At 49.2% G+C, this 26,404-nt stretch overlaps 2 protein-coding genes across 2 annotated transcripts in view; one reads left to right on the top strand and one right to left on the bottom strand.

Annotated features, from left to right (window-relative positions):
- Positions 1–26,404, bottom strand: part of LOC130490731 (chromobox protein homolog 2-like) — a 122,406-nt gene that overhangs the window by 84,695 nt on the left and 11,307 nt on the right. The window lies entirely within an intron of this gene.
- CBX8 (chromobox 8) lies at positions 8,777–11,217 on the top strand. Its single transcript, XM_056864628.1, has 5 exons — positions 8,777–8,862; positions 9,332–9,375; positions 9,873–9,938; positions 10,056–10,122; positions 10,322–11,217. Exons 1-5 carry the CDS (start codon positions 8,794–8,796, stop codon positions 11,168–11,170), a joined length of 1,095 nt encoding a protein of 364 aa, XP_056720606.1. The 5' UTR covers positions 8,777–8,793; the 3' UTR covers positions 11,171–11,217.

Here is a 26,404-nt window from a genome sequence, read left to right as displayed (position 1 = left end):
ATCCCTGCCTGCTGCCCCACCGAGAGGGCTCGATTTTAGAAGGCTGACCTCCTGCTGCTGGGCGCTCTGCCTCTGGGGTGGGGTGGTCCCCTTGACCCCCCGGAGGTGCAGGAGGCTCAGATTGGCCGCGCCCCCTCCCGGGTCAGCCCCGGCTGACCTCCGCCCCCTCTCCATCCAGTCCCCCCTTCCAGGTCCCCGTTGCCTGCCCGGGTCTCCCTCCCTCCCCTCCTCCCCGCTTCATTCTCTCCCCCTCCGGGGCAGCCAAGCGCGATGATGGGATTGAGCAGCCCCCGCTGGGCTTGGCCTGGACCGGCCGCCAGGCGAGGGATCGCTCCGCCCGGCTCTACGCCCAGCCTGGGCAGCGGCGGCAGCGCGACAAACCAGGCATGAAGGCACCACCTGCTAAAGCCTGCTGCCATTGCAAGGACCGGCCAGCCGAAGCCCCGCGGAAGGACCCGCCGCCCAGAACCCGCAGGGGCCAAGGTCCGGATGGTCTCTGCAATGGCTGGGGACTGCATGCGAGGTTCTGCCTCGGGTTGGCGGCTCTGTAGGCGCACGTTTCCCCCATCCCAATACTCAGAACTCAAAAACAGACCCCCGTGGAGAGGTCTGAGAAGTCGGGTGGGGAAAATGTGCACCTAGACAGCGGCAAACCCAAGGCAAAACGTCCCGTGCATGCATAAATGGCCTTGCTTGCTTGCTACGGACAATTCTTAAGCGCCTTGGCAATGAAGTTTCGCATCCAGGAAAAAAAGCCTTGGAGGCTGTCGGGGCAGCCAGAGTGCGCCGCCCTCCGGGGTTAAGGACAGGACCCAGCGTCCAGCCGGGAGGCCTTGGGGGCTTTCGGCTTGGCCCGGAGCTCCAGGGGGCGGGGGTGGTGGGGGAAGAGAGGCGGTGCTACAGGGCTGGCTTCTCCCCAGAAGCTCAGGACGGTCCCTTGGGTGGGAAGGCGTGTTCGAATGAAGAGCCCAGGGCTGACCGCTGCCACGTAAAGGCCCTGGAACTGGTAGGCAGGCACTGGGACAGGAACGCCGCCATAGTCTCTCCGAGCCATGAAGACCGACTCAGCAACCCCCCCCCCCTTCGGAGAATATTTAGATCTCAAATGAGTGCAAATAATAATACAAGACGATTTAGAGCGTCCTGAAGAGTGTTTCATGGAGCTAATATTTTATTAAATGTAAAGATACATTTCCTCCAGTTTAAGAGTGGAGGGAAGCCTAATATTCGGGGTCGGATTCAGAAACTGAAGGGGGAAGGGAGACTTTGGTCTGTTATATCCTATTTCTACAGCAGCCAGGAATTTGCTGGTCCCCCAAGTACTTCTCATCCCAGCAAAGGGCTCGCTGTGCTGACTGGCGATCAGAACCTTCGCCCTCTTTGTTCCAGATTCAGCGGGAACCCCCTCCCCTCCCCGGGCCCTTAGCACTGGGACGCAGATACATTTCCGCGATCGGAAAAGGCGGACACATTCAGGCGCGGGGCGGGGGCGAGAAGGAGAGGAGTCGGAGGAGGTGGTTTTTATATGCCGACTTTCTCTACCACTTAAGGAAGAATCAAACCGGCTTAAATTCACCTTCCTCTCCCCACAACAGACACCCGGTGAGGCAGGTGGGGCTGAGAGAGCGCTAAGAGAACTGTGACTATCCCAATGTCACCCAGCTGGCGTCATGTGGAGGAGTGGGGAAACCAACCCAGTTCACCAGATTCGAGTCCGCCGCTCATGTGCAGGAGTGGGGAATCAAACCCGGTTCTCCAGATTAGAGTCCACCTCTCCAAACCACTGCTCTTAGCCTCTACACCACGAAGGTCCCAGCCACCTTCTATGGTTGTGCGGAGACTCGAACCTGGCTCTCCCGGTCCTTTCCTCCGCGACCACCTTGCCTCTGGATTGGCGCTGGAGGAGGCCATGCCCTCACCCAGATCAGGAATGTCTGGTTGGGAGGGGGCTGCTGGAATATTTGTGCATTATCATGACAAGAGGGATTCCAGGAACAAGAAAGCGCGGCAACATCTCCGGGGAACCCCGGCTCTAGCCCGTCGCCTTCTGCTAGCGCTGGAAGGGGGGCACAGGCCAAGGTGACGTGTGCGGGCCACCTTTGCCCCAGGCAGGGAGCCGCAGCTGCCTGTCCACGTGCCGCCTGCCCCGTCCCTTGCGCAACGCCCCCCCCCTCGTCCCGTCCCGTCCCCCCGGGCGCGCTGGCTGAGACAGTCTCGGAGACACCCGCCGTATTTCTCGGTGGAGCCGCGACCGCCCTCACCGGAGGCGCCCAGAGCCCCCTCGCTAGCCCCTCGCTCTGCAGCGTTGCCTCCCAAGAAGACACGCCCAGGAGAGCAGATCCAGCTCAAAAGCACATCAGCTAGGTGGGGAGAGGATTCTGCCGGAGTCCCTCTCGCTCCTCGGCTCCCGCCCCCCATCCATCACAGCTTTGATGGTCTGGCTCCTACCAGCAGCAGGCGAGAGAGAAAGGAGTGCGTGAGCCGCCTTAGCGAGAGGATGGACGGGGATAACCAGCCCCGAACTGGAGCTTTTATGCTTGGCGGGTTCAGGATTTCACCAACACATTCGACCTTACCCAGAAGCCAGCCACACGGTCGGACACCCGCGCCTGTATGCTGACTAGCATGCCTACCCCTGCAATCCTATGCACGCCTGGTTGGGAACAAGCCCCGCTAAGATCGGTGAGGTTTACTTCGGCGTTAATGTGTTTAGGGTCGGGGGCTCAATTCATTCCAGAGCTCCAGGTCGCAAAAGAACCTGAATATCCGTGCTGGATCGGACCGATGATCCATCTACTTGAGCGTCATATGCCCTAGGAAAGCTCACCTGATAACTCCCCAGCACCTGATTGCCAGAAGCTGAACGCGCCAGAACCCACATTCGGCTGTCATGGCTGGCAGCGAAGGATAGATCTATCCTCGGTGAGTGTATCCAGCCCTCTTTGAAACCCACTGGCGGCCATCACCTTTCGTGTGGCAGTGAGTTCCACAGGTCAGCCACCCACTGTGTGAAGTAGTACCGTCTTGTGGCTGTCTTGAACCAGTTGCCAACCAGTTCATAGGCTGACCCAGAGTTCCACTATTAGGGACAGTCAGAGAAAAATCTCTCTTTATCTACACCATGCATAAGTTTATAGATCTCTCTCGTGTCACCCCGTCAATCGCCTTTGTCTCTACACTGAAAAGCTCCCGATATTTTCAGTCTGAAACCTCTAAACTCAACAGCTCCGTGGCCTCCTAGAGCGGGCGCTCCGACCAATGATCGTATTGATGGCACCTTTCCTAGCTAATGAATGCACGCTGACGGTGTATTCTGTACATGAACCACTCTGTGCATTCTAACCACAGCTGCGCTCTGCCATGGAAGCTCGACCCTGTGCATACAAGAGCCTCTGCCAAGTGGCTTTTGTAGGGATCCTTTCCACGCTTGCCGCCCTCAGACTCATTAACCCGTAGCAGAGAAATACACATCCGTTGCAACAACTTATCACCACGGAATTTCGGTGCCATTCCAAACGACTTTACTGGCATAATGAGGGACCGGGGCGGGGGGGGGGTCAAGAACGTGGGGACGACGTGAGTCTGGAAAGAAGGCAAGTCTCTCTGCCTCAATGGCTAGTCCAGATCTCATGGGTGAATCTCCCAACATCAGTTTTTTTTTAATTGTCCAGTCTGTCCAGTAAGACCTCGAAACAAGCAGCCATGTACCATGCGCAGGGTTCAACCCTCCTCCTCCAGATCCTAAATTCAAATGAACTGTGGGGGGTTTTGTTGGTTTTGCCTTAAACCGATTTCTGCTGCCGTGATGGGGGGTAGATTTTCGGGTGGCACAGTACTGTCCGCTCGCAATTATTGGGTGCCTCGTTCGTTTTCTCGCGGCACGTGGCGGCGTTGCTTCAAAAAAGACCTCGCTTGAGCTTTTCTTCCGTCACACACGGCTCTGTGCTGCAGATCGGTGGCGCTCAGTCGGACCGCGCGAAGCCGCGGATCAGGCCGGCTCGCCGTCCTCGCGCAGCCCGGCACCGAAACGCCCCCTGGGCGGCCGCGGCCACCGGGCCCACGCGGCACAAGGCAGCTAGCGGATGCGCCTTCCCTCCGTCCGCTCGGCAGGCGCAGGCGCACAGGGCAGGCACAGCCCAGCTCCTGCCGCCAAAGAAAGAAACCAGAGCAGGAAAGCAGGCCGGGATCGCGAGCCGGCTCCGCACCACCGGCGCCCCGCCCCGCCCCGGAGCCTGGCCCGAGGCGATCCCCTCCCGCCCCTCGCAGGACTGGCCCTGATATTGCGATGCCCCCAGGCGCAGGGGCGCACCGGTGGTTGGAAGGGAGGCCAGGAGCCGGCGAGAGGAGGGCGATTCCCGTTCGGAATAGAGACCCAGAGCCGCTTCTCTTCTTCGGCCCTGCTAGTGTTTGGTTGGGGCGTCCCTAGGCAATGATCGCCCCCCCCCCCGCATTGAACGAGGACAGCGTGGCCAGGGCCGCCTCCTCCCTACACGAAGTTCCACCGCTGGGAGCTCCCGAAAGGGAGCCCTCGTAGTTCTTGATTTGAACTCCAGACTCGGAGAGACGGGGGAGAAAAAGCCGAGCCTTGGGAAGAAACAGGTGTTTCTCAGCCCGTATTTCATTAAATAAACACACGCACACAAATGGGCCGAGGCAAGAGGGAGAAGGCGAGCCAGCCAGAAAGCTCATTTATCACGCTGCTAACGATCCTAAATGGAACTGCTGGCATTTTTCTCTCTTCATAAAATGGCAATACTAGCCCGTTTTATTTCCACTTTCACACAGGCGCACGCACTCCGAGACAGCCGAAATTGCAGCCAGATGGAGACAACGTAGATGGAAAGAGAATGCCGTTACCTTATTTATCCAAGCGGAGGCGCAGTTACATTGGAATACTGCAGTTTTGGCTGCCCTTCTGTCTAAAGGATTGGAAATTGACCAGGTTACAAGGCGTTCTAGACTCTGTCCTAATGGGAGGGGGGCTATAGACTCCGAGGCACATGGAATTGCTTCGGAGTTCCCCAAGAGGCAGTGTGCCCCGCTGCTAATAATGGAGGGGGGGTTAGAGACGTATGAGAGGCAAAGTTCCGGAGAAAAAATAATTCTGGACTGTGTAGCTTCAGGTTTTTGTACTAGAGAGCCGATCTTAACAGTCATGTTTCTTTACGGGGAAGGAAAAATATAGGAAGCCAATCGAATCCCCATATTGTTTGGGAGCACTTTATGATTGGTCTTCGCACCTACAGGAGTCTTGTAGCAGCTTAAAGGCAACATTTTGTTCCAGCATCAGCTTTCGAGGACTAGAACCCACTTCTGTAAGATGTACTTACTTATTTACTTACTTTATTTATACCCGCCTCTCAGTTGTTGCATTCAGACGGGAACTGCTAAGATTCATAGGGGTTTCTTTGCTGAGGCTGCACTATGGACATTTTAAGCTGCGGGAAAGACATGGCTTTCTTCAGCACCGTCCCCACCTGAGATAAAGGGATACCCCTCCCGCCATTGTTGCTGTGGCATCTATCAAGTGACAGCACCGGTTCTTCCATTCACTGCTGGTAGCAGCATTACATTTAAACCCAGGACTGTGCTAGGGGCTGTAGCTAACTTTATTGGTTTAATAAATCTGCCCTTGATCCTGACCTCAATGAGTCATTCCGAATTAATTCGAATGTTCATTTCGACGCCCGTCCTTTCCCCCCAGATTTCGCCGGATTGACGGGTCGTGTGTGTGCATGTACGTGTTTAAATTCGTGAAGCAGAAAAGAAAGTTTCTTTCTCTCTCCATCCCCTCTTCCCACAGCGTCTGAACCTCGGAGTCCTTTCAGCGTCTAAAAAGTAAACATAGTTAACTGGAGTAAAGAGGCAGTAAAATCACTGAGGGATGAAATACAGAGAAATACTACCTTAAAGCAAATAGCTGAACCCTTAAAGAGCCACCAGTGATTTAAAGGGGGTGGGTGGGTGGCGTCAGAGAGAACCTGCAAGAGGATTCAGTAACGGGATATCAAAATGCGCGGCGGGGGATGTGACTCATTATAGCTCTCTGAACACCCCTCGCTTGCTGCTTGTCACGACAAAGGCACGCACGCACAGACGGCCACAATCACACGGTCGCCTTGTTTACGGGTCGCCTTGCTAGATCACCAGATCTCAGAGTCCCTTGAAGCCCTGGGGATATGCCAAGCCCCACCTTGCCGAGCTTGAGCAAAGTTGCGAAAAGTTAAGCCCCAGAGGTACTTGGAGCTAGGAAACCGGAGCCTGGTATTATAGGCTCTGGAGGTCGACTTTATTTTCACTACCCAAACTGTTGGAAAGTATTTAAACTTAAGCAGAAACAGCTGTATTGCTGGCACTGGTCTCTGTTGCTGCAGAGAATGACTTTGTAGTATAGAACTAAGCAGCTTCCGAAAGGGAGCAAATAATTGACAGCTCTTGTCCGACCACGCAGTTTTTCACTTGATCTATAGATAACATCCCCCTGCCCCCACAGTCTCATACATTTTATTGACCCGTGACAGGATTCTCTGGTGGGTGGGTCTGTCTATCCATCTATCTTCCAAGAAGGAAGCATACTTTGAAATATCTTTAAAAAAATAAATAAAACTTCGACTAGCTAGTCTATTGATGGACTCACTGATGCGTTTATAGGTAACTCTTTATCACAAGTTATCACAACAGGACAATCACCAATCGACAGGAAGACAGTGCAAGTCAGACTGAAGAAAAGTCAGTCGATCAGCCTGTCGGTCTATCTGTCTTCCTAGAAAGAGATGTTTTGCTCCACTTGATCAGAAACGACTGTTTTAGTGACTAACATACTTTGGGCTTAAGCGTGTTGTGGATCGTACAGGGACCATCAACCTCATCATACCAATAAGAAACCCTTTCACCACTTCTAGCATTTCCATGCCTTATAGCTTAGTCCAACACACACACATACACCCCAGTCCCCAGTGATTTCAAAGGAGCGTGCTTCCCACGAAGTGTCCTTGGAAACGCAGCTTGGTACCCACACCGCTGGGATCCCGCCGGCATTTATTTTCAATCACTGGTGGCCACGGAAGTTACTCCTACGTGGCGGGACTTCAAGGCTAGCATCCCACTAGTAGTTTTATTATTGTTCAGACATCTCTCTCCTTACAGGCAGGAAGGTCAATAAAGATCAGTAATAAGTAACAGAAACGTTTACTTTTTCTTCCCCTGCAAATTGAACGTTTGTTATGGGCGACTATATAGTCATTCATAATAAATGCGCGGTCTGAGTGCGCGCGCGCGTGTCTCATGCAGAAAATATGCCGAAGTCAAAGTTCACCGAGTTTCGCTCAATGAGTTGTAATAAAACTGAAAGGGTGCCGCGCTTGAACTTTTCTGGCAGGGCTTGCTGTTGGCGAGTACACGGGCTTCCCGGTGCATGGGAAGACCCGGGGCAGCCGAGGCTACCACGCGGCTCTTCCGCGGGCATTTTTGCGCAGACCCAGCGCGGTCTCGAAAGGTCCGGCTATCTTTGGATCTGCGGGATCGCCCAGTCCTAGGAGGAGAGGGAGACCCCTTTCTCCGGCGCCGCCGAGGCCCGGACTGACTTGGACTTTTTCAGCCCATTGTGTATCCGAGGGCTTAAAAAAAAAAAAGAAAGAAAGAAAAAACACCCCAAACAAGCCCGTTTCTCTGCACAAACGTCGCGGCAGCTTTTCAGGAAATGCGGGGTCTGCTGCAGGCGGGCGCGTGAAGGCAGCGCGCGGGGGCCCGGGGGTGCAGAACCCGCGCCGGTCCCGCCCCCCCTCGCTATTCAAAGGCACTTTCCGGGGGGCGAGGGGGCGCGTGAGCGCGGACGAGGGCTTCTCTCGCTGCAGCACGCGCGCCGGCTTGCAAGGAGCCCTTCCAGCCCGGGCAACCGATGCAATAGCGGCTGCCTCCCAACCCTCCCGCCACCCCAGCCGCGATCTGCCCCCAAGAAAACTTGGAGGCCGCATCCGTTGAGTGGGACGCGTCCCTCCCCAAAGCCATCCCCATCCCCTCCCCCCGCGCATCATTTCTGGAGGATTTCTGTGTGTGTGTGTTGCGCGGGGGGGGGGGAGGCAGAGATGTAGGATTTTTTTTTTTTTTTGCTGGAGCGAAGAACTAGAATGTGGGGGGCGAGGCAGGAGGGGGGGGCGGGAAAGCGATCCGCGAAAGCGCCGGGCCCCTCCGACTCCCCGAAACGCCGTCCCTTTCTTTATTTTCATTTTATTTCTTAGGTGCAGATGGGGCGGGGGCGGGAGGGGGGTGAGGGGCTGGTGGCAGCGGATTGGAGAGGCGCAAGGAGGAAGGGGAGGGCTGCCTGGGGAGGGCCGTCCCTTCCCTCCATCCCCCCCCCTTGCTCAACCAGACAGCTGAGGATCCGACCCCCACCCCCCGTTTCTGGGCTCCCTCCTCCCCTCCCCCCCCTCCTCCTCCCCCTCCCCCCCCTCCTCCTCCCCCTCCCCCTCCGGTCCCCCTGCTCGGCTCCGCCTCTTGGTGCTTGAAACGCGGCTCACGTCGCAAGGAGGCGGGTGCAGCTGGGGAAGAGCCGGGCCCAGCCGGAGCCCCAGCCTCCGCAGCCCGCCGCCTCCCTCCCCTGCTCCTGCGAGCCAGCGAGCCGCCCGGCTCGGGCTGCAACAAGTGCGGAGGGAGGGAGGCAGGCAGGGAGCGAGAGAGGGAGGGAGGGAGCAGGGGAGGGCTGGCTGGGGCTGACGTCAGCGAGCGGAGTATTATGGTCTGGGCTGCGCTGGCTGCCGCCGCCGCTGCTTCTCTGCTGCCAGCGGCCGAGTAAACATGGAGCTGTCGGCCGTGGGAGAGAGGGTCTTCGCCGCCGAGGCCTTGCTCAAGAGGCGCATCCGCAAAGTAGGTTTCGCCTCCGCCGCCGGGCTTTGTGCTCCCCGCCGCCAGGGCCGCAGACGGGGCTCCCGCCTGGCTCCCCCCTTCCTGCCGCAGCCCCGCCGAGCCAGCCGGCCGCTCCCCCCTTTCTCTCGCGCCGCGCCGCTCGCCACCATCGCAGGCGGCCGCCCGCCTGGGGGACGAGGCATGCCCGTCGGGGGCTGCGCGCCTGTCCTCGCCGCGCGCATTGGCCTCCCTCCGCATGCACATTTCAGCCTGTTTTGCAGCACCGCCCCCCTTTTTTCGTGCATGGCTTTTCCTCCTCCTCCTCCCTTGCACCTTACGCCTGCGTTGGTGCGGCGTGGTTTTTCGACGCGGCTTGGGGGACACCTTTGTTTTGGTTCGGATGCATGTTGTAGCGGGCAAATAAATTGTTTGCCTGCGTTCACCCCCTCCCGAAAAAGCAGGCTCACTGCTCTTTGCTTTGCCTCTGTAGGGTCGTATGGAATATCTGGTGAAATGGAAGGGCTGGTCCCAGAAGTAAGTAACTGTCGATGCTTCCCTTGCAGTCCAACAAAAATCGTGGTCTTGTGTGATTTTGCAGTATAATTAGGCATCCTGCTTTCCTTGGGTGGAGGGATAGACTAGATGACCTTTATCTGGTGAAATGGAAGGGCTGGTCCCAGAAGTAAGTAACTGTCGATGCTTCCCTTGCAGTCCAACAAAAATCGTGGTCTTGTGTGATTTTGCAGTATAATTAGGCATCCTGCTTTCCTTGGGTGGAGGGATAGACTAGATGACTTTTATCTGGTGAAATGGAAGGGCTGGTCCCAGAAGTAAGTAACTGTCGATGCTTCCCTTGCAGTCCAACAAATATTGTGGTCTTGTTTGATTTTGCAGTATAATTAGGCATCCTGCTTTCCTTGGGTGGAGGGATAGACTAGATGACCTTTTAAGGTATCTTGCCGTCACCATGTTCTAGGAAAATAAGAAAATAAGTATAAAATTATACAGCTTTTCCCCCCTCCATTTATTAGGTACAGCACCTGGGAACCTGAGGAAAACATTCTAGATGCTCGCCTGCTTGCAGCTTTTGAGGAAAGGTATGTTACTGGGAAACACAGCCAGCATTTTTAGCAGTGCCATATCACTCTGTCTTGGAGCAATACTAAACTGATGTTCCTTTTAAATTTTCCCCCTTAAAAAACACACACATATAGGGAAAGAGAAATGGAACTTTATGGCCCCAAAAAGCGAGGTCCCAAACCGAAAACCTTCTTGTTAAAGGTAAGGGAAGGAGAAGAGTGTGGTGGTGTGTGTGTGGGGTGGTGGTGGTGGTACCAAACATTGATAAAGGTGAAATATTTTCCCATGTGGTGACTATATGTGCCTAAGGGACAGACACCAGGACTGGCTTGTAAACTGCAATTATGGAATGCTTATGGCAAGTTATTACACACCTCTGGTAACCTTATCTGTTTTTCAGGCCCAGGCAAAAGCCAAAGCTAAAACCTATGAATTCCGTAGTGACTCTTCTAGGGGAATCCGGGTGCCCTACCCAGGAAGGTCCCCCCAGGAATTGGGTTCTACTTCCCGGGCTAGAGAAGGACTGAGACAAATCCCCCTGCCCCCTCAAAGCAGCTCCACCACCGTGACCACCAACACCTCCAGAGTGGAAACAATCCAGGAAAACAGGGTTGGGGCTGAGGAGGACCGATCTGAAGGAGCCTTGAAAAAGCGAGGCCCAAAACCCAGGAAAGAGCTTTACAAAGACCTGCCTGAGCCTCCTGATGCGGCCTCCAAGAGGAAATCAATGGAACCAGGAGACAAGGTGGTGGTGGATTACCTAAAAGCCCGGAAGTTGGAAGAGGCTGCAAACCCTGGCGCCGCCAAGTTCAGCTCGGGACATAGCGTGATCCAGTTAGCCCGGAGACGGGAGCCTGAATTACCTAGTACTGTTTCCAGCCCCAGAGCCGAAGCTGGCATGAAGCTGGGAGCGCCGGAGGCTTACCCTCCCAGGCTGACCAAGCACAGGGCTGATTTCCTGGATCCAAAGGGGCAGAGTGGTTTGGACTTGGGTACTCCTAAGATCTTACACAGCTCTGCAGACCAAGGCGGTTTATACCGAGATGGCCTAGGGACCCAGGCTGGCCGGCCTTCCCTCATCGCTCGCATCCCTGTCTCCAGGATCCTCGGGGACCCTGAAGAAGAAGCTTGGAGCCCATCTCTCAACAACTTGGAGAAAGTGGTCGTGACTGATGTGACATCCAATTTCTTGACAGTTACCATTAAGGAGAGCAGCACAGACCAAGGGTTCTTTAAGGAAAAGCGATGAGTCCCCTTGGAGAAGAGGAAGCATTTAAGGCTTTAGTAGAGCTTGGCTGGTTTTTGGATTTTTTTTTTCTTGGACAGGATTGACAAAAATCTGTCCTTAATTATTCTTTTATTCCTTCCCCTTCACCACCAATTTCAGTTTTGGTTGAAAAGATTATCTCTAGAGTTATATTTTCTATTAGATGTAAATATGTTATTTAAAGAAAAATACATATATATATATATATCTATATACATATATATATATTTCAACTCTAAGTTGTTGGGTTTTTTTAATTTAAGGCTCTTGGAGAAGGACAGACAAACAAAGAACTGATGTATCTCTTGCCTCAATGGCTAGAGCAGGTGTAGATAGCAAATGACCTTATTAGCTAATTATAACATTTTGATTTAATTCTTTTATTCAGCTATTTCTCTTCCCTTCCCCCAAAGATGATGAAGATGGCAAATAGGGGATATTGTATTCATCTGGGGACCAAAAAATGTCTCCAGTTTCTTGATTGTTATATTATAAGGTATTGCTTTGTACAATCAAGTGTGCTGTATACCCAACTGTTCTAGCTGGACAGCTGACATAAGCACTTGACTTTACAGTATTGTCTTTCTTTTTGTGTTGCTCCAGTTCAAGAAAAAAAAGTTGTTGGCTTAAAATGTCCATTAAAAACAGATGAAAGATGTTTTAGCAAAGAAGTATTAACTTGAATGACCTTTTCTTGCAAGGGAGAAGGGAAATTGTACGTTTTAAGATTCCGAAAAGGAGTAGCTGCTGTCATGCACTTTAATACAGTTGTTGGGGGTGGGGGAGATAACTGAACTGATCATTTAGTTTAACTTTGTCTGAGTTTTTTTCCTCCTTAAGTCCATCCCTGCTCACTCCAAAAAGATAATCTGTTTACATTCCTTACATGCCAGGAAAGTTGGGGAGGAGAATGTTTCACTGCTCATATTTTAGGTGCTCCTGCTGTTATACTGAAAGTAGAGCGCCCCCGCCCCCCTAGTTATTATAGTTCTTTTCCGGGTCTCTGGACAAATCCTTAAAAAGTGTTGCATAATATATCTTCCTTATAAATGGAAGTCTTCAGTCAGAGATGCAGGGAAAACAAACAACTCCTTTTAAAAAGGCCCTAATCAGCGAGGCAAGAGCAGTATCAAAGCAAACTGTGGCTTTCTTTTTTTTTCCCTTGTACTTTTTCTTGGAACAAGTATCTACTTCCCACCCCAAAGGATTCTGCAGCCAGTTAAAAGTGAAGCAGTTCTTTTCCACCAGTGCTATCTAAAATATAACCCCCCTTTCCTTCTTCCTTTAAGAAAGCAATGACATCCGAATTATTTTAGAGCCTCTTATTTGTCTCTGTTCCACTTAAGGAAAATACGCCTTTCTTTTCTAGACTTGCATTTAACCCCCTGCATTAGGAGGGGACATACAGAATGGGGGGTTGGGGCTGTTTTCATTTCTGTATAGCAGGTGCTGTGGTGTCCCAACAGATATTGATTTAAGCATCTCTTGTTGGTTCAAAAAGCACAAATCTGCCTAGCAGCCCCTAAGGGCCTGGCAGGGGGATGAGTAGCCTTCTCCATCTTCCTATGAATGGCCTACTCATTCACTGGAGCTTTTTATAGCATTTTCTCATTTGGGGACTGCACAGGGGATGGAAGCACATGTGGCATTAGCAAGCGGGGGCAGGGGGGGAGATAAGTAGGTGGGTATAGAAAGGAGCTTTTGCTCTTCCTGGGATCAAACAGAAACCCACCTTCCTTTCTCCCATATATTCTTTTGAGGCTCCCTTCTCCCCTTATCCAACTAACTAAATATGTTTTTTGTTTGTTTAGACTATATGAAGTTAGGTTCTTCCCATCTAAATATAATGTCAAGGTTTTAAACTTCAGTCAGTTCAGATAATTAAGTAAATAAACTGCAAATGTGCTCAGTTCCTTTCATATTAAACCTACAAGGGTGGGGGGATGTATGTCAGCATATGTATGTTCGCAAAGGTTCCATAGCCCTTTACAGAGGATGGGGGCGGAGAAGAGCTGTAGGCCAAGAGAAGCACTTCGTTGGTTGAAACAAATCCTAAATGGTGTCCATCCCTCCTCAGGTGTCCAGAGTGGTATATGCCACCTATGATGTGTGTTTCTAGACACACCGATGGGTATATAAATCCTAGACATACATGTGGGTGTATATGTGTATGTACATAGCTACATATATTGAATGTATGTGTGTGTGCGAGTTATTTAATTCTCTTTAAGATTTGTAAAGAAAACAAGCCTATAATCATTTGGCCTAACAGTCTCAAAAGTGAAGCTTAAGTAGGTGTCTTCTGCCAATGTTGAATGTCTATTGCAATACCTGCTTTTTATGTGAATTGAAATATATATATATTCCTTTGTAAATAGAGATTTGGCTTTTGTTTTGTGTTTGTTGCTATCAGGAGGGCAAAGAAGGAAAAGGTCACTCCGGATTCCCCTTTACTAGCAGAGCAGCTCCTCCTGGTGTATTAGAGGGGGCTGTATGGGGTGCATTGTCTGAGGTGTTTCCATTGAGGAATAGGGTTGCTGTGGCTACCTGGCTGGAAGAAATCCCTCTTCCAGTGCAACCCTGATCAGTTCAGAGGAATTACTGATCTCAAGGCCATTTTAGGCCTCATTGAAATGAAGGGAACTAAAAATGGCTCAAATATAGGTAGCCCCTTCTGGAGTCCTGTGTGTCTTCCCAAACCTCTAGTTAAACTGGCATCTAGCCTACAGATTTTTAAAATATATATATTTGCAATTTCCATCATTCCTGGCCTATTTTCCATTTGCCACATTTTTCAGAGTCCCTCCCACATATAAGGGCCTGGGATGAATAAAGGCCTGGGTAAACCGGAAGTTAACCCTAGATTTGCCAGTGAACATTAAACTGCAGGAATCAATCTAGGACTTCTGATTTTTTTTTTTTTTTTGGTAAATTAAAGCAGCTTCTACTGGGGGGGCGGGGCTGGGGGGAGAACTCCGGCCCATCCAACCGTGCAGTTAAGCGGAAATGCAGCAGAATGGATTCCATTGACCTGAATGGAGATGAAATGGGCGTGGCATGCAAAGGCTGGAGTTAGCTGCCTTGAAATGGAGTTGACTGGCTCCGGTCACGGTCTTGTCCTCCCTAGAAAAAGCTGCAGCTGCGGTGAAAGTAACAAAAGCACAGAAAAAGCAAAACGACCACTACCGAAGCAACCTGCCAATGACCTTTTGCTCAAACCAAACCAAAGTACATTAGGTTGTCCCCTTGGGCCCTCCCCTGTAATAGAGCTTCCCCCTAATGTCTGGCTGCAGTTTGTCCCTGATTGAAAGCCACAAAGACTAGAAGGTGAAGAAGATAATTCACAGTGGGTAGCCGTGTTAGTCTGTCTGCAGTAGTAGAAAAGGGCAAGAGTCCAGGAGCACTTTAAAGACTCACAAAAATATTTTCTGGCAGGGTAGGAGCTTTCGTGAGCCACAGCTGAGCTGAGCTCATACCCTATCAGAATATATTTTTGTTAGTCTTTAAGGTGCTACTGGACTCTTGCCCTTTTCTACTATAGTAGGCCAAGGTAAGGCGCATTCATTTTCCCTTCCAAGAAACCCCTCCCAAAACCCTACCTCTCTGCTAGCCTATATACAAGCTTGAATTTCTAGCATCTCAGGTGAAAGAAAAGTATTTTGTTGAAAATGTGTTCTGCTCTGTTCTAGCCTCTTCTCTGCTCTTACCTCTCGCTTTTAATTCCTGGGCAGAGCAAATGGAAACCAGCGAGACTAGGAAGCAGCCCAGGCCCTATCAACAAAGAGTTTTCAGGAACCTGTTAAATCTATTGGGGATGGGGGGGAAAGGAAAGGGCCTCTCTAAAAAATCTCTTGGTCCTCCGAATGTGACTATCGGAAACCATAAAGCTGGGGGGTGGCTCGGCAGTGTCAAATCGTGCAGGACGCTCTGAGAAGAAGCTTCATCGTATTAATCCTCTCTTACTCCGGGGTGAAGTCATCTGGAACAAAGCGCATTCAACTACGATCTGGTATACTATGGAGATAATTCACAGTTGGTAGCCGTGTTAGTCTGTCCGCAGTGATAATTCACAGTTGGTAGCCGTGTTAGTCTGCAGTAGTAGAAAAGGGCAAGAAAAGGGCTACTGGACTCTTGCCCTTTTCTACTACTGGTATACTATGGGTAAAGTTGGATGCAGCTAACCTCTGGTCACCAAACTGGACGGAAAACCTCTAACACGGCAGCCTCTGTAGCCGCTGCACTACGTGAGGTCGCATTTCAGGAAGAAGCTCGTGGTTGTGAACAGCGGCTGCGTGGAAGACAACGTCGCCTTGGAAAGCCAGGGGGCACCTTCAGCAACTGACCTTGTTTTCTTCTCCTTTCCTTTTTAAAAGAAAGGAATAGTGTGTGTGTCTGGGGGGAGGGGCGGGGGCGGTCGGCCCAACAACTATGAACTCTCTTTCCCGTTTATCCCGCGGTTTTCTCTCCCTCTCCTTCCCCAGCCAGGGACGTCTCCCAGTTCTCATAGGTCGCTTGACAGATTAGACCTCTGCATTCCCCTTGATGGCTTGACTCAATAAGGGAAGCCACAGCCTTCAGTTTGCAAGATCTGAGCAAGGCTGTCCAAGACAGGTCATTTTGGAGGACTTTCATTCATAGGGTCGCCATGAGTCGGAAGCGACTTGACGGCACTTAACACACACACACACACACACACACACACACACACATTCCCTTTGATGATAATTCTCAGTGGGTAGCCGTGTTAGTCTGTTTGCAGTAGTCAAACAAACAAATCAGTGGGTTATGGATCAAATCAAGCCTGAACTGACCCTAGAAGCTAAAATGACTAAACTGAGGCTGTCGTATTTTGGTCACGTCATGAGACGACAAGGAGTCACTGGAAAAGACCGTCATGATAGGAAAAGTTGAGGGCAGCAGGAAAAGAGGAAGACCCAACAAGAGATGGATTGACTCAATAAAGGAAGCCACAGCCTTCAATTTGCAAGATCTGAGCAAGGCTGTCAAAAATAGGACATTTTGGAGGACTTTCATTCATAGGGTCGCCATGAGTCGGAAGCGACTTGATGGCACTTAACACACAGTAGTCAAAAAGGGCAAGAGTCCAGTAGCACCTTAAAGACTAACAAAAATATTTTCTGGTAGGGGATGAGCTTTCGTGAGCCACAGCTCACTTGATGTGAGATACGAGTCAATCAGCGCCGCAGAGACCAACAAGCTCCCTAAGGGAGCCGTGGCTCTGGAAAGCTCCCACTCTGGGATTCGTGTTGGTCTCGGAGGCGCTTCTGGACGCGTGTCCGGCCAGATCCACGCGGCTAAACCCCCCCCCCCCACCTGCGACTTTCTGGATGTGGCCGGCGAAGGAAGTGAGAAAAGAGGCCGTTTTGTCTGGGAGCGTCTCCCTTGGCCAGCCACTGTGCCCGCATAATTACTGTTGTGATGGCGTGTTTTGCTTCGGTTGCGTGTCATCAGCCGAGCAATTAGCGCGGCCAGAAACACGGGTTGGGCTGCGTGGACTTGCGTGGAAGCATCGGAGAAACAAGCCCACGCCTGCCTTTACGCCTCCCGCTTTGAAACCGGCTCACCCACCAGGCCCACCCTTGGCCAGACCAGCGGCTGAGGCTTATGGGAGGCGCAGAGAGCCGGAGGAAAGGGGATGTTTGCTGGGCTCCTGGGATTAGGGCTGAAAGGATGGGTTGGAAATGCTCTGCCCTGTCTGTCTCAAGGAGCAAGCCAGGTGGTCGTTTTCTAAGGGGGCGGGGAGGGGGGGAGAGACCCAAAGCCAGCCTCCAAACCGAGCCCTGGGAGCTCAAGGCTTTTGGTTTTTAAGCGGCGGAGCAGGGCCGGCTGCCTTTTACTTCTCCGTGGTGGACGTCACTCCTCTCAAGCGGCACCCCATCCTGTCCTGGATCGGCCACTCAGGGATGAGTCGCCACACAGGGAGCCAGTTCCGGGGTTTAAGCCTCGGCACAGAAAAGTACTGAGCGCCTCTCCCTTCTTTCCAAATCGCCTCCTTGCTCTGGAAGAGCTGTTGAAATTGATGGGGAAGGAGAGGGGTGTGTCAGGCAGTTTCTGGCTGCCTTCCCATCCGAGTTCCTCAGACTCCCCTCCCCTTTGGTCAGACGGGCCATAGTCTCCAGCATCTAATGAGTGTCCCGGACCACAGGGCTGCCTGAAAGCCTTCCCGCAGTTATCTCTTTTGGACAATGAGTGAGAGGGTAAGCAAAAAAGGAACAGATTCCAGGGCCCGCCCTAGACAACTTCCGCTGGATTGTCTTGAACTTGGAGAGGGATGTGAGCACCCTGGAGCAGGGACGGTACCCTTGTGCCTGGAGGAGTAAACTGAAGCTTCTAGATTCAGAGGTCTCTGCAGACTTGCTTCTGAGTGGATGCCAGAGACCACGGTAAACGTGTTAATTGTATGTGCATCGCTGGCAGTGCAATCCTAAACAGAGTTACGCCCTTCTAAGACCACTCTCTTTAAGATTGTACCACTAGTGACCTACATACAATGGGGTTAGGATTTCACTGCAGCCAATGGGTTTAGAAACTCTGATTAGACTTGCATTTATAGTCTTTCATCTCTTAAAGCCCAGTGACGATCCGAAACGTCTCCACCGAGGAAGGGGGACCCAGTGAGTAGAGTAATATGAAGGTCTGTCTCCGATTACATTCGCACACGCAAGGGATCTCTCTGAGCGGCTCCTGTTGCATTCTGCAAACAGTCCCTTGCTTCCTATTCCTTCATTGCGGGAGGTAGATCCACTGCCCCTCGAAGCAGAGTTGGGGCAGCGGGGGCTTCTTCGCTTGGAGTCTCTGGAATGATCTTTCCCCGGAATCTAGAGAGGGAAGGGCTGCAGCCCTTCTTGACTTCCATGGTTTCTGGCTATAGCATTTGCTGTGCTAGTGTGGTGAGTTTGTGTTTTAATTGGTGAGACTTTAACCTGATGAGTTTAGTTGCAGTGGCTTAAGTTGGTTTCGTGCATTGTATTTCTAAAATCTTTTTGTAGACCGCCTTGAGCATTTGGGAAAGCGCGTTGTAAATAAATAAATGCTGTAGAGGGCGGAGCTGAGCTTCAACTTTCCCTTGTGAGCTTCGAAGTTCCCATGTTCAAAGCTCCCGAAAGGGTGAAAACGGGGGTCAGGATCAACCCCTTCTTTGCTTGTCTAGACTTTTAGCCGTCTTGTCTTCAGTTCGGGCACAGGATGAAGAGGGAGGAGGGAGGAGGTAAAGCAGGAACCAATCTTCAGTGTCTTAATTTGTATTATCTCCCAGACAACGGTATTACTGCACACACCTCTCATTCCAGATTTCCTTTACTGCTGGGTGAAAACCCCAACACAAATCCAAACCAAGTCCCTTCAAATGGTATGTTTGGGATTTAAACATCTTCCTACATCGAAAATAAACATCAGGAGGCACAGATATATCAAGGCTCTTGGGTTCTTCCGCGTTGGCCGGAGCAGACTTGTCCTTCCAGACGTGTTTGCTCTGCAGTTTACAAAGAGGGCAAGTAACGTCGGGACACGGAAGTGAGAAAGGAGGAGGGGAAGTTTTGTCCGTGTTAAAAACTTTTGAGAGGGATGGCAGCAGGTAGAGCGCATAGGTGGAATAAAACATTGACGGGACTCAGACCTTTCCCCAGACAAAGGAAGCAGTTGGAGGTGAAATACCCACGTTCCTTTCCATCCATGTCCCCGAGTAAAGGTGCCCTCCCCACCGCATGAAACAAAGGAAATGTCGAAAGTGACTGTGCCAGGAGGACATGAGCTCCTTTAATTAAGCAGAGGAAAGTTTGCTCACATTTAACCAAGTAGCGAAACTTCTAGCGGCAGATCTGAGTTTCAGTTAAGACCCCACGGAGACGCCTTACTCCGTATTCGGGAGGGACAGTCTACTTCGGATTAGGCAGCCGGTCCCAGCTGGAAATTCTTGCAAAGCACAGTAGGTGTTTTTTCAGAGTGAAAGTTTAGACCTGAGCTTATCTATATAGGCACAGTGACATGAACAACTTTTGTTGACTGCAGCGAAATTGACTCAGGTGGAAGTATAAAAAATGCAAACGGTCATCTGCAACCCCAGATCCCTCTGTTGTGGAGAAGCGCCCCCCCCCCATTTCAGATCATCCTTGGAGTTGTACAATCGGCGCCAATGAGACCAGAATAAATTATATGAAGACGGGTACTTTTATTTTCCCAGTCTTCTTTTATAAGGCGCAACGCTGTGCCATCTGGACCTAACCAGAGCTCCCTCGTTCTCACGAATACGTGAAACTGCCTTGTACAGAATCAGACCATTAGTCCATCAAGGCCCGTACGGCTCTCCAGAGTCCGAGGCTGAAGACTTTCAGATCACCTACTGCCCGGTCCTTCTAGCTGGAGATGCCAGAGAAGCAGCGATTGAACCTGCGACCTTCTGCATGAAAGCGCAAGTCTTTCCCCTGAGCCACGGCCCCTCCCAAAAGCATCTCTGAAGCTCAGTTAGTTGTCTGACCGCGCACTTCTCCAACTTTCCACAGAACACCAGAAACCCAAACTGCTTTTCTCGATATGGCCTTGCTTGCATTTCAGGGTGATCAGAACCTGGGCTCGAACCCTGGGCCCATTCGCGCTCACTGGCTCTTGGCCAGCATTTCAGTTGGGACTTTTTTTGGGGCAGTTGCACGCTCCCTCGGGACACTTAAGAGTCAAACCCAGGTCATGAAACCACGACCTGCCACGAGGCAGATTTGGGGAAGAAGTCTCCTTGCAATCTCTACCTCCTACCCCCCCTTCCTCGTTAGGCGACTGCTAAAATGTTAATGCCTAAGAGGGGAAGAAACAAAGCTTCAAGTCTTTCCGTTTTCTCTGTAGACAGAGATTCTGCAGATACTGTGCCCCAGCCCTTCTTTGGTCTCCAAACAAAGGGGATAACCTCGGCTCCTCAAACACTGACTTGTTAGTATACCCAGGGAGATGATGGAGGCGGGGGGGGGAACTGTGACCCACCCACTTCTAAAATATACCTTTTCCCAGGTGTGTTTCCTTTTCACCGAAGGAAACAAAAACATCCCCAAACTATATTCCCCATAATAACCGATTAATGGTTTCCAACCCATCGTCCAGCTGAAGAGAGTCTTTATAAAGAAGGTTCATACCTGTTAACAAGAGTAACTAGTTCCTTGATAACTTTGGCAGGGTGTGGGACAGAGGTAGAATGGCTTCATGCGGAGGCTTTCCCAAGACGGTACATGCGTTGGTCTTTAGGAACAGGACTCCCTGTGGCCACCAGGGGCGCTTTACCGGACATTTTCTTCCAGCCTACGGTTTATGCTCTCCAGAGGGCCAAGGGGAAGCCTGAACTCCCAGGATACTAGCCTCTGTGTAAAGGTGGAGGAGTTGCACTGTAACGGCTCAGGATTAGATGAAAGGGCAAAATTGCTTCTCCAGCTGCTTTTCAAATTTACTTATTTAAAAATGTATTGGCCACCTTTCTCCCTTGTGGAACTCAAGGCAACTTACAATCAGGGCCGGATTTAGGTTTGATGAGGCCCTAAGCTCTTGAAGGTCATGGGGCCCTTTATATGTCCAGCTGTCCTTTGTCAACAACAAATTGTCTCTGTTTTTTGTGTTGAATATATGCTATATGGTAATTTATGGCCCTAATAGGTATCTAAAGCCATTTGCACATAACAAAATATGTATTTTATCAAAGTAATTGTTGAACTGAAATACAATTAAGAAGTATATTAATAGTGAAATAAATATTTTAGGGAGCAGGCTAGCAGGCGGGGCCCATTACTTACATCACAGGAGCCTACACAACACAAAACACTGTTGCTGTATGTAGGTTTTATTTTATTTGCTTTTTATCTTATATTTTGGAAATGTACATCCAGGTGTTTTTTTCCTTTAAATTTTTTGGGGGCCCCCAAGGAAGTGGGGCCCTAAGCTATAGCTTGTTTAGCTTATACGTAAATCCGGCACAGCTTACAATATAAAATAAACCAATTAAAAAACATCAACAAATATGAATAAAAACAACACTTATAAAAACACATAAAAGGTCACAATTTAAAAACACCAATGGACTGCCAATAAAGAAAAACTAAATCAGTTTAATGTAGCCCTAAATAAAACTGTCTTCAACTGCCTTTGGATCAATAGGGTGGGGGCCAGGTGCACCTCCTTGGGGACATTGTTTCATAATTGTGGGGTTGCCACCAAAAACACCTTCTCTCATGTGCCCACCAGTCAAGGTTCTTTGATTGGTGGGACAGTCAGGAGGGCCTCCCCCTGCAACTTAACTCCAGGGGAGGAAGGCATGGGAGAAGACAGTCCTTCAGATACCCTGGTCTACCATGTAGGACTTTAAAAATAAAAACCAACACCTTGAATTGGGCTTGGGAGCAGCCAGTGTAATTGCTGTAGAATTAGGGGCGTATGCTCCCAGTAGCAGCCCCCAACTAGCAGTCTAGCTGCAGCGGTCTGCACTAGCTGCTGCTTCCGAACACTTTTCAAGGGTAGCCCCAAGCAGACTGCATTGCAATCGTCCAGTCTCGATATAACCAAGGTATGGATCACTGTGGCTACATCAGACTGAGACAAGAATGGGCACAGCTGGTGTACTAGCTGAAGCGGGGCAAAAGCACTCCAATCCCACCGCAGCCACCCGGATTTGGGAGGTGACCATGGTTTCAAGCAGCGCTTCTGGATCCCAATATTGCATGGAAGTTGCTACAGCCCAAAGCATTTCAATTAATCAAAGACTGGATTCAGCACCCTCTCCCCAGTTTCCCCGTCTCCAATTCTATAAGCATCTTTAGCTTAAAATTCTTTTGAGAATCTAGAGACTTTTGCTTTGTCCATTCACACAACATGGCGGCTTTAGAGGTAGGCCTTTACTATGTCCTTTTCCTGCTGGGCTGTTCTACCTCAGCACAGCATAATGCTTTCTCTCTTGCCAAATGAAGGGAGCTTTGCCCTGAGCATGAAAAAAAACCCATTTACTATTGTTAATTGGAACAATTAAATCTATAAAGAACAGCAACAGTATTGTTCTAAAATGTACAGAATTTAATTCAGACATAGTAGTTAAAAGTATTTCCCCAAGCCTGTAAATGTGTGTGTGCACTTCCTATGGAATTCTGTTGCTACAGAGCTGATGAAAAACCTGTGGCCCTTACTGGCCCAAACACCTTTAATCATATTCCACAGGACTCTCTGTGTGTGTAAAGTGCCGTCAAGATGCAGCTGTCTTATGGCAACCCCTTTTGGGGTTTTCATGGCAAGAGACTTACAGAGGTGGTTTGCCAGTGCCTTCCTCTGCACAGCAACCCTGGTATTCCTTGGTGGTCTCCCATCCAAGTACTAACCAGGGCTGACCCTGCTTAGCTTCTGAGATCTGACGAGATCAGGCTAGCCTGGGCCATCCAGGTCAGGGCACTTCAGCTCTTACGCAGCCATATAATAACCGTAGCAGCGCAAGGCAGTCCGTGTTCTCTAGTTTCACTAGTTCTTCTTTAATAGAATTTTGTTTTCTTGTGACTGCAGCTGTCCCCATAGCCATCATGTGCCCCTCCCTCCCATCTCATGCTTTTGCTGTGATATAATTGTTATACATGGTTTTAGAAGAGGCAGTAGCCACACTATGTGCTTACCAGAGTGTCACTGGGGAGTGGGCAGACAACCTATGGGAGAGACAGTGTGCAACTGCTTTTGTTAGCCCTGCCTGTATGAATGCTAGTGTGGTGTAGTGGTTAAGAGCAGTGGTTTGGAGTGGTGCTCTGATCTGGAGAATGGGGTTTGATTCCCCACTCCTCCACATGAGCGGCAGAGGCTAATCTGGTGAAATGGATTCGTTTCCCCACTCCTACACCTGAAGCCAGCTGGGTGACCTTGGACTAGTCACAGCTCTCACCCCTCCACCTACCTCACAGGGTGTCTGTTGTGGGGAAGGGAAGGTGATTGTAAGCCGGTTTGATTCTTCCTTAAGAGGTAGAGAAAGGTGGCATATAAAAACCAACTCTTCTTCTGCTGCTCCTCTCCTCCTCAAACAAGGTGCACTAACCTGGACTTGTCAATAGCTGTCTTCAGGTACCAGTGTATACAGCTTCTGGGAAATCTTTGAATGGTGAAGTCATTCTGCCTCTGGCCCATGCTCATGATCACCTAGTATAGCAATTGCACAGTTTGTTGCTTAATTGTTACCCTGGCTCCTTACAACTTTCTTTCAAGTGGAAGCATTTCCCAGCACTCAAACTGCAGTTTTGTCACAGGGAAAAAGTCTTGCTCAAGCCAGCATTTGTCATTACATGGGATGCAGTTATGCAAGGCACCTGCTGGCTCCGGTAGTATGAATGAAATAACTTCAATGCTTGCAGCATTGCGTAAACTTTACAATTTGAAGAATTGTTTAGTACATTCCTAACATTTCTCCAAGAAGCTCAGAGTGGCTTACATGGCTGGCTTCTCACAACTATGATCCTGCGAGATGTGTTAGTCTGAGCAGATTGACTGGCCCTGTGCAACTAAATGGGTTTTATGGCTAATCAGAATTTGAACTCAAGTCTCCACAGATCTAGACCAATACTTTGACTGCTACTGCCTTACTGCCCTTGGTGAGCACACAGCCATTTAAGAGTGTTACACAGAATACATGTATGATCTTGCTAGAGTTTAAAATTTGGAGGAAAAAACAGAAAACTTTTTAAAATTAGCTGGTGGCTGTGCCTTAATCCTACCCTGCTAGTCATTCCTTCCCCCAACCCCTCCACCGCTTATCCTAAATGCACAAATCCACATGCTAGGCACAAAGCTGAACGCTCACATGGCTTGGGGCCAGCATACTTGAATGGCTACCTTCTCCTGTTTGAACCTAACCAATCTCTTAAGGTCATTTTCCTGTTTTGGGTGCCCCCACCTTTTGATATTGGGCAGATAGCAACCCAGAAAAAGGCTTTTTAAAAAAAAACCTGTGACACCAAAACTGGAAGGTTCTCTCCAGGAATATTGTCTACTGTTGCCGTCCTCTGACAGTGGGGGAAGGTCTTTTTTTTTTTGTTTCATCTGGCCATTCCCTTGATGATGCCTCATCCCTGCCATGTGTTTTAATTACTGTTGTATGTGCTTTTTATTATATTTTAATTTGGTTCTTATGAATTGTTTTTATATGTTTATGATTTTTTTTAAACTATTAGCCACTGAGGTAGTTCTCATTGGGCAGAAAGGTGGCACCTAGATTTTAAAAATTAAATAATCACAATAGTTCAAGGTTGTAATCAATTTTTGTTTTAAATCATCTGGAAGGCCTTCTAGATGCCCTGTCAGCTTGTTTATTGACCAAGTTGCAGCAATTTATTTAAACCAATGCAGCAGCCTATCTCCTCTTCCCACCCCTTCTTTAAAAAATACTAACTCCAATAAGGCTTTATATTGGTGTTAAAGCCTGCCAGTATTTATTAAACTATTACCCATCTAAGTAATGCCCTGAAGACATTTTTTTGTCTCATGCCCTGAGGGTGTTTAATGCCTCTCACCTCTGTTCAAGAGTGGGAGAGTGCACACAGCTCACCCCGGTTTTATTACCTGTGCAAGTTAACTGCTAGAATGAACTGCGGGAAAAAAATCCCATGCCAGCAGAAAGTAGTATTAAACAAATTAATGGATAAACCCATTAACAGCAGTGGGCCACCATGGACAAAACAATGTCCAAATGGATGATCTTTATGCTCAAGATGTTTGCTGGTAGGTGGAAGGACTCCCACATTTCTTTTTCCTTCAAGCTGATGCAAAGAATACTAAATGCTTTCTGAAATTGGCCACTGGGTTAGCTGAACTATTTTGTTGTGTTTTGTTATTGGCCTCTGTTCTAATGCTGTAGATGAATTTGCCAGTGAAGTACAGTGTGAAGAACTACGAGAGCGCAACAGCACAAATCGCACAGTGAAGTGAAAATTTAAAAAAATATTTATTGAATACTAAAACCATGAATTGAAAGTTATACAAAAATTGTCCAGCATACCATCGTCTAGATTTTCTTTTTAAACCTGCAAAATAAATTAAACAGCCTAGAAAGCTTAAGTTTAAACTAGTGTTAATGGCCAAGAAACACTAGAAGATAGACATCATACAAGAGAAGCAAGCCAGCCAGCCAGCCAGGGTCAAACAAACAAACCCCAAACGCAGCAGTGAACCCACAGCGAGATCAATGGGCAGACATTGCTTTCAGCCTTATTTAATATTCTGGCTGGAAAGGCTGTCCCACTCTAACAAAGAACCTAAGCTTTCCCAGGGTAATAACATCTCCAACTTTTGTTCTCTTAGCATAAAAGCAAAGAAACAGCTCTAGTTAAAGCAATTAGAAAATGTCATACAGGAACTATTTGGCTTTTTAAAAATTAAACACACAGTGATTGACACATATTACAAGAAGCACTGAACCAATTTGCACAAGTTTCTGTCTTGTGAAAGTCATTTCTCTTGCTCAAAACTGAGCACATGGAATATAGAGTATCAGAAAAAAACACAATATAAAGTAAATCTAGTTTGTGTTTTTTGATACTGTACATATTAATTCTATGGAAGTGGACTATATTTAGCATTTCTTCCAGTCAATGTAAGAGAGCCACTAAATTATTCCAAGACAAAAAAATATCCATTTGATATACAAATACTGCAGCACTATTTAGTTACAAAACAACCCCCTAAAAAAACTCTTCAAAAATTGAGAGTAGCAACAGAACTTTAGACAGTTGTTTGCCACACAACTAGAACACTCAGATACATAGCAGCAAACTGAAGAAAAATATATAAGGTACGCTTTGAATACTAATTTTATTAATTGGTAAATATGGTTAGCATCAATTTGAACCATCTGCCAGAACAGATTTTTAAATTTCAACTGTGAATTCAAATGCACAGTTAGGATATGAGTTGCCAGCTTCAATGTCCCCCCCTTCTTTTAATCTTCCACTCAGTTTTATACCCCAAGCACCAATGTCAACTCAATTGTCAGAAAGTGGTTTAGCTTGCTGGTTAGTAAGTTATTTTCAAGATTACAGACTTTGGAATAGAAATAGCTGGTTAAACAGAAAGGCACAGAATTAGAACTTCTAGGGGAAAGAGCAACAGACTTCGGTTTTCCAAGACAACAGGGAAATATCAAGAAGCCTATTTCTAATGGCTTTGACTAAAGAGCACAGTTGAGAATCCCAAGAAATTTGTGCAGAGGTTTGA

The sequence above is a fragment of the Euleptes europaea genome, chromosome 1, assembly GCF_029931775.1.
Source record: "Euleptes europaea isolate rEulEur1 chromosome 1, rEulEur1.hap1, whole genome shotgun sequence".
In the NCBI taxonomy this organism is placed as follows: domain Eukaryota; kingdom Metazoa; phylum Chordata; class Lepidosauria; order Squamata; family Sphaerodactylidae; genus Euleptes; species Euleptes europaea.
This window is presented reverse-complemented; position numbering and strand designations above follow the sequence as displayed.